Below are 8420 nucleotides of genomic sequence, written 5' to 3'. Positions count from 1 at the left end.
CCATGAGAAGTGATTTTATATCTGAATCTTGCTTTTCCAGTGTAATGGTGTGTCCAGGACTTGCTATGTTGGGAGAATTGGGTGATGTTGAGAATCTGATGATGCCAAGTGACCTTGGTTATGTTATTTTCTTACCCTTGTCCCCTGCCGTCTGGTTATCTCTAGTGCTACCTGCCCTTGCTAAATCTGACTGGAGCCTGTCCTTCCTGTGATCCTGGTTGTGTCTGAACTCCTCAGAGTCAAGCTGTCTCTGGGATCCTGTGATTCTGGGATCCTGTGATCCTGGGCTTGTTAGATTACCTGGGAGTGGGGCTTCCTCTGTGTGTTGTGGGACTGGCTGCGGAGCTTGCACCCAAGGTCTGCTCAGAACAGGAGCCCAGACAGACCGGAAGGAACCCAAGTCACTGGGCTGGCAGAGTTCCTGTGTGCCTGGTCCCCCTGGTCCCAGTTACTCCCAGTGTTGGGACAGATGTTGGTTCCTCCTCACCTCTGATCCTGGGTGTGTCAGAGTGCCTGGGAGTGGAGCTTCCTCTGGGTCTTGTGGGACTGGCTGCGGAGCTTGCACCCAAGGTCTGCTCTGGACACCAGCCCAGACAGACCGGAAGGAACCGAAGTCACTGGGCTGGCAGAGTTCCTGTGTGCCTGGTCCCCTTGGTCTCAGTTACTCCCAGTGTTGGGACAGATGTTGGTTCCTCCTCACCTCTGATCCTGGGTGTGTCAGAGCGCCTGGGAATGGAGCTTCCTCTGGGTGTTGTGGCTAGGTGTTACTCTTAATGCCCTGTCTGCTCTTACCTTCTTTCCCTTTTGTTTCTTTGTTTTTGTTTTTGTTTGTTTGTTTTGTTTTTGTTTTTTTTTGTTGTTGTTGTTGTTGTTGTTGTTTTTGTGACAGGGTTTCTCTGTATAGCTCTGGCTGTCCTGGAACTTACTCTGTAGACCACGCTGGCCTTGAACTCAGAAATCCGCCTGCCTCTGCCTCCCAAGTGCTGGGATTAAAGGCGTGTACCACCACTGCCAGGCTATCTTCTTTCCCTTAAACCACAGCATTCACTCCAGAGGTGCACTTGGCCTGACTGCCTCAGGCAGTACCTTGGAATATTATATATCAGCTGCTTTCTGGGGATGGGTGACTGACTCATGTTCTGCAGTGAGTGGATAGCAAGGAGCCTTTGTGAGTGAATGGGCAGTGTCTACTGAATTTGAAACTGGACATGCTATGTCCTAGTTTTGGGCACATTGGGGGAAGTTCTGTCACTTCTACAAATGTTACCCATAAAATGGAAGTAATACTGGCTTTATGGTGATTTTGGTTTTTTGTTTACACACACACACACACACACACACACACACAAATTAGATGATGTTGGTAACAGTAATAATGACCAGGATTGGCAAGATGTCTCAGTGGGCAAGGATGCTTGCTGGCAAGTCTAACATTCTAAGTTCAATCCCCAAGCCCTGTAAGGTGAAAGTAGAGCACCAACTCTTACTAGCCATCTTCTGACCTCCACACTTGCATCTCATGATGGGCACAAGCACACGCACAAACACACACACACACACACATAAAGAAAATAGAAAAACAATCAACCCTTTGATAAGCATCAGTTTTGTGTCAGAACACCAGAATTAGTAATCAAATTAGAATACCAGAAACAGGACTGTAGCTATTGCTCAAGGATACTTCACTTGGCCAGCACACACCAGGCCTTAGGTTCAGTTCCTTGTACCACAAAAACAGAACACCACCACCAGAAATGGTGTTTAGTTCGTGGCAGGTTCTCAGGAATTGTTAGATCCCCTCCTCCCAGTTCCTGGTGGCCACTGCAGGTCCTGTAGTGTCAGAAGCTGATGGATCATCGCCTTAGTGCTGTCTCCCAATGACGTTGTCCAAAAACTAGCAGAGAAACTAAAGAAGATTGGTTTGAGCCCTGGAAAGCAGCCAGTAATAATTTCCAGCGAGGAAGAAGTGCTTGAGACTGAGAAATCAACTGTATTTTAACCAAACTATAATTTCATTTCATTAGCCCTTGAACTTAATTTTTAGTTTTGAGATCTTGGGCTGTTACAGCAACAAAACATCTGCTACCTGGACTGTGATATTGTTCGGGTGTGCTTGCGATTTCAACACCTAAACATCTAGAGTTCAACTTCTGTTAAATGGAAAATGGGGTGCATCGGGTTGTGAAGGCTTGGGAAGTGTTCCTCAGATGTCCCAACCTGGACGTCTTGTTGGTTCCTGGTGGTCCAGTGGCCCAACTTTGTATGAAGTAAAGGAAAGCTCCCCTCTGTCCTCAGAGCTACTGTTCACTTTATGGTTCTCTTTTTCTTCTCTGTACCAGTCTTATGTAATCAGATCCTCTTTGTCAATGGGCCCAGAAGGGTGAATCTTGCATTGAGTATGGGATGACCTAAGGAAAGCAGCTGTGGGAGGCAGAGCTGTGCTTGGGACCTGTCATGGAGTGTCAGGGTCCATTGCATAAAGTCAAATGAGGAACTAGACTGAGATGCCAGCAGCAGTGACTAAACCTGAATCCTGGCTGGGGACCTGGACTCAGCCTCAATAAGCAGAGCACGGGAGGTGGAAGGAACAACCTGGGAACACTGGTCTCTCTCTATCTGTGTCTGCAGTGTTGAACAAATCAGAGGTCAGCTTATCCTTGTGTGTTAACCTAAAGCTGGGGATTTTGGAACATGCTCTAGGCCTGATATGATATCTTAAGACCTTTCTGTGCTTCCTGATAGAGATTTCGCCCTGTACCTCACCATCTCGAGCTGCCTTACAGGGACAGGCTAGGGGATAAGACTCATATGCCATCTTTCCTTTATCTTCACCTTTTATTTTCCAGCAACAGCTACAGGCCTACGTGGCCTGGGTGAATGCCCAGCTGAAGAAGAGGCCATCTGTGAAGCCTGTGCAGGACCTGCGACAGGATCTCCGAGATGGAGTGATCCTGGCCTATCTCATCGAGATTGTTGGTCAGTTGGCCTTGGACTCTGATGCTAGTGTAGACAAGAACTGACTTCTTTCTTCTCCATTCGCCCATCAAAGCAGGTTGTTCCTTCTTTAGAATACATGGCAAAGGAGTCGGGAAAACCTAAAGTACTTGTCTGGGTTAACTTATGTGTTGGTCAATAAATGCTGTGTGCCAGGCACTGTATTGTATGGGAAGATGTTAACTCTGCCGGTGCCCGCAGAGATTCCTAGTCTAATTGGGAAGACTGAAGAGGGAGGTCTGTTTTGTTACTGTCCTTAGTATTCGGATGGAGGGAGCAGAGGAGGATACATAGAAGAAGAGATAGATGCTTTCCTTAGTCCTAGGGCTCAGGAATGGCAGACCAGAAGAATTAGTGTCTGAATAGGGGAGGACAGCTTCCAGAAGAACTGCTGTCTGAATTAGAAAAACAGAAGTGGGAGGGCTGGAGAGTTGGCTCAGCCATTGAGAACTCAGACTGCTCTAGCAGAGGACCTAGGTTCAATTCCCAGCACCCATGTGGTAGCTGACAACCATCTATAACTCCTCCAGTCCCAAGGGAAGCCACACTTTTTTCTGCACAAATAAACATGCAGACAGAACACTCATACACATCACACACACACACACACACACACACACACACACACACACACACACACAGAGGGGATGGAAAGAAACAACAGGGAAAAAAAAAAAAACCCACAGGAAAAGGAGTAGCATTCAAGCCAAAAGAAAAAAATGTCACCAGCAAAAGGACTCGCCTCCATGACATTCGGACCCACGTGTTAAAGGGGCTTGCTCTTCACATCCGGGGCTGTTCTTATTAGGCTCTGTAGCCTTATGCCCATGATGTTTGTTCATAGCTTTGCTAAGATTTCTCTCATTTGACTAGCAATTAGCCATGCTATAGATTGAGCGATTGAAGAGAAAATACACTGTATTTTGCTTTTATGGTTCCACAAACCCCAGCCAAGTGCACAGAATAAGTTCTCCAACATTTATTATTGGTCAGTTGATGCTGCTTAGTGTCCCCGGAGGTCTGTGGTGTGGAGGAAGCTGCTTTCCGACAGGCACCTTTCTTTGAATACTTTCTTGTATTCATGAGGCAGTAGTAACTGCAGCTGCTAGGATGGAATGCCTCCTATCTTGTGTACATTTATGTGGCCATCACACCTTTAGGAAATAGATATTATTATTTCTGTTTTCAGGAAACAAAAGGAAAGATCTATAAAAAAAGAAGTAAGTACTTAAGTATGTGTCAAAGAAAAATAGCCAAGTCTGCTATTTTGATATTTGTGATGTGAGTTTGAGTTCAGGCTGAGTATCCCTCACTCAAAATTCTTGGACCAAAAATGCTTCAGATTATGGATTTATTTTTTAATGAGTTGAGCATTTACAACTAAGCATTATGGAAAATCCAAATGCCCCCAAATTAGGAATTTTTTTTTAGCAACAGTGTAATGTTTAAAACACGTCAGATTTTTAGGCTAGAGATGGCTCAGCAGTAAAAAGGGATGCTCTTCCAGAGGCCCAGGGGTTGAGTCTCATGGTCTTCTGGAACTCATCATGGTGAGTCACAGGCCACCTCTAACTCTGATTCCTGGGACTTGGATGCCCTCTTCTGGCCTCCCTGGGCACTGAGCATGCATAGACATACATGCACCCATATACATAAAATACTAATAATAATAATAATAATAATAATAATAATAATAATAATAATAATATTTCATGTTTTGGAGTGTTTGTGAGTTCAAATTTGTAGATTATGAATGATTAGCCTGTAATACTTTACTGATGGTTTATAAGGCTCATCATCTTCACAAGTTCACATAACTTTAAGTATCCAGGTAGAGGTACAAGCTTAGCTGTTTTAATTCCAATTTCCTAGCTGGAAAGATGAACAGCTATTAAGAATGTGTACAGTGAGTCTGCAAAGGACCTGAGTCTGCCTCCCACCACACACAGTCTTCAGTAACTCCAGCTTCTGGTTGTCCTTCTTTTGGATTCCAAGGTCACCTGCACTTGTGTACACACACACACACACACACACACACACACGCATGCACGCATGCATGAGCACGCACACGCACGTACATGCACATACATGTGCATATAACTGAAAATAAAATGGAAAAAGAAAGCCTCCTGAAGTCCATCTTAAGCATCTTCTTCCTTTATTTAGAGAGGTTACAGTGGACTGGCAGGAAATCTAGGCACAAAAGGCTTAAGATCAAAAGCTCTTCTACCTGCATTTCTTTAACAGATGCTGCATTAATGTAAACTTGCATTGTTTCCCTGACAAAAGCAACTTAAAGAAGGGTTTACTTTGGCTTACAGATTGAAGAGAAGTCCATTGTCAAAGGGAAGGAGTGGTGACTGAGCTTAGAGGCAGCTGGTCAGGTTGCAGTCACATCCAGAGGAAAGAACAGTGAATTCTGGGCTCAGCTTATTCTCTTCATGTGTCCAGGGCCCAAGCCCAGTGGATGGTGCTGCCGGTTTAAGGGGTTCTTTCCACCTCAATTAACTTTATTAAGATATCCTCTCACAGACATGGCCAGAGAGACATGTCTCCTAGGTGATTCTGTATCCTGTCACATTGATAGATAATCAATGTTAGCCACCACAGTTACCCATCCTCTATCCTGGCAGCCAGCGTGATTTCCCGAGGTAGTTCATGAACCTGGAAGCAGTATCAGTATGTGTTTTTATTTTTCCAAGATCCAGCTTTTAACCATCTTGAAATAACCTCAACAGGGCCGAGGAGACAGTTCAGTTATGGTTCATGTGCAAGTATGAGGTTTAGACATCACCATGTACTCATGTTTAAAAAGCCATGCAGGGTCCTAAGTGTACCTAAAACTCCAGCACTTGGCGGGTGGATACAGGAGGATCACTGTGCTCGCTGACTGCCACCCTACTTCAGGTAAACAAAAATCCAAAACCTTGTCTCAAGGAAATGAAGAATCTAGTGACAGAGCAAGATAGCAGCTTCTTCCATATGCACACTCATGCATACCTGTGTGTGCACACCTGACACACCTCATGTACACACACCTGTACCTAAGAAAAGAGAAAACCTCACGTTCTCTCCCCAGTTTTGTGTTTAGCCTTTTGCTCTTCCCTGAGTTTCAGACACGGCCATAGCATCCCGTTCACCAGCGTTGCTCAAATGTCTTAGCTACAGCCAATTAGCACATTTTATTTCCTCACCCATACCATGCTTCTTATTTCCTTACCCTCCCTGCCCACCCACACATTCTGTCTTAGTCCAGGAGTGTCTCGTGCTGCCATTCTCTCACTTGTCAAGCAGAGCATTTAGAAGGCTTTCCCAGGGATTGTCCTCCCTCCTGTACCACAGCCAGTTCTTAACGTGTATTCAGAATATGCTCAGCATCTGACTTCTGGCCAGCCACTCTCTTCCACTTAAACCCCAACCATCCTTATCTCTTGCCTTGACTATGTTGACTATTGTTCCCAATAGTGTCTCTGCTTCATTCCCTTTCTGATCCATATCTATACACCATCAGCTTTAGAAAACATAAACTAGACAGTGTCACTACCTGTCTGGAAGTCCACGATGGCTTTCCATTACCCTCAGGAGAAAACTCAGGGTTGTTCCTGTGGTTCACAAAACCGTGAGTGACAAGCCTTGTGTCTGTGGCCTCTCCTAGGTCTCGGCTCTGATAACTCCACTCTAGTCACATTTGGTCTTTTCTTTTTCATATGAGACAGAGTCACATGTAGCCCAGGCTGGCCTAGAACTTGCTGTGAGGCCATGGCTGACTTTGATTAACCTGATTTGCTTCCTGAGCCTTTTGCCTAAGCCACCCTACTGCTGAAATCATAGGTGTGTACTTCATGTCTAGCTAGCCATATAGTCTTTTTGCCTCTCAGGTAGTCTGAGCTCATCCCGTTTTAAGGTTCGTCTGTATGGCTCTTCAGCCTGGCATGTGCTCTTCTTAAATATAAACATCTTTTACTCAGACTTTGCAATGCCATATATTTTTCTCAGTCTTTATTCTCCCCAAAATTGTATTAAATGTTGACTTATTACATTGCGTATATAAACTCAGAGTTAGAGACTCTGTTTGCCTTATTCCCTGTTTTCTGTAGTGCCCAGAACAGTGTTTGGCACACAGTGGGAACTTGTGAATATTTAGTGTATTAATCAATGTACACAAATAGCCTCACTATGGGCTTCCATTTGAAAAACTGAAGTGTTCAAAAGTCTTTCATTTTTCTCTTCTCCAACCTCTTCCCCTGGAGCACGCACCAGGTCTTAACTCACTCGTTTATTAATAGAGATTTTCAGTGTTTACATCCCCAGTCTTGTGCCTGGCTCTCTGAAACTGTGATAATGTTCTTCCTTCTGATGTTATGTATTCTTGTTTTTCTTCTCACAGCAGGAGAAAAACTGAGTGGAGTGCAGTTGAGTCCCAGTAACCAACAAGAGATGAAGAGTAATGTGGAGAGGGTCCTACAGTTTGTGGCTTCCAAAAAGATTCGTATGCATCAGACTTCAGCTAAAGGTCAGTTAGCGCCTCGTCCTGGGGCTTCTAGTGGAGAGCTCCCTTGGCCACGTGGCCCTGGCCAGCAGTTCTGAGCAGACTGGAAGAGGAGTAAGCCCATGGTCTTGTATCATTTTTCCATGAAGACAGTGATGGAGTACTGAAATGCCAGGGCTGCAGAGACCTGGCTAGAAGGAGAAGCTCTCCACTAATTTGAATTGAATATAGGTCTGCTTGAATGTGTGTGGGGAAATTAATGGTATAAGAATAAATGACAAAATTGAGATAATAATTTTGGAATGTCTCATTTAGATTATCAAGGATGAAGACAGATTGCGTTTTTTGAGTTCTTTTGGTTTTATGATCAAGTACTATTATAGGCCATCATAACTTATGCTTTCCATTCAATTTCCTAGAAGAGACTATCTTATTTCTTCTATTTTTCTTTCCTTCTTTTTCTTTATTTTCTGAGATAGGGTCTTATGTAGCCGAGACTGGTCTTGAAACTGCAATATAGCCAAGGATGACCTTGAACTTCTGATCCTCTGGCTTCTTCTATCTCCTTGGTGCTCAGATTACAAAACTACACCATCGCCCAGCTAGTGCTAAAGACTGAACCCAGAGCTTTTTGAATGCTAGGCAACACTGGATCAACTGAGACACAGCTCTAATACCTCCCAGCCTGAGTGTGTGTGTGTGTGTGTGTGTGTGTGTGTGTGTGTGTACATGTATATTTTATCATATATATCACATTTTTTTTCAAGACAGGGCCTCACTGTGTAGCCCTAGCTGGCCTAGAATTTTCTGTGTCTTAGGCTTTCCTAAATTAGGTGTTTCTCCTGCCTCTGTTATTTTATATTCTGGGATTAGAAATATGTACTACACTTAGCTTAAAAAGAAATTATTTTATAGCTCCTTTTTTTTTTTTTTTTTT

General features: G+C 44.1%; 1 protein-coding gene and 1 long non-coding RNA gene across 8 annotated transcripts in view; one reads left to right on the top strand and one right to left on the bottom strand.

Moving 5' to 3' along the window:
• The window catches only part of Dixdc1 (DIX domain containing 1), a 79515-nt gene that overhangs the window by 27855 nt on the left and 43240 nt on the right, over window positions 1-8420 (top strand). For 3 of the 7 annotated variants that reach the window (XM_031343000.1, XM_031343005.1, XM_031342998.1), the window contains exons 2-3: window positions 2847-2976; window positions 7382-7507. In XM_031343000.1, coding sequence (XP_031198860.1) covers window positions 2847-2976; window positions 7382-7507 — 256 coding nt within the window. Of the gene's footprint in view, window positions 1-2846; window positions 3053-7381; window positions 7508-8420 lie in introns of those variants that run through there. The other 4 variants (XM_031343001.1, XM_031342999.1, XM_031343002.1 and 1 more) reach the window with 4 other exon arrangements.
• The window catches only part of LOC116071904, a 10538-nt gene continuing 6071 nt past the window's right edge, over window positions 3954-8420 (bottom strand). The window contains exon 3 of the long non-coding RNA XR_004111229.1: window positions 3954-4148. This is a non-coding gene — a long non-coding RNA (uncharacterized LOC116071904). The remainder of the gene's footprint in view (window positions 4149-8420) is intronic.

The sequence above is a fragment of the Mastomys coucha genome, unplaced genomic scaffold (assembly GCF_008632895.1).
Source record: "Mastomys coucha isolate ucsf_1 unplaced genomic scaffold, UCSF_Mcou_1 pScaffold23, whole genome shotgun sequence".
Classification (NCBI taxonomy): Eukaryota; Metazoa; Chordata; class Mammalia; order Rodentia; family Muridae; genus Mastomys; species Mastomys coucha.
The sequence above is the reverse complement of the archived record's forward strand: the minus strand, read 5'-3'. Positions and strand labels throughout refer to the sequence as shown.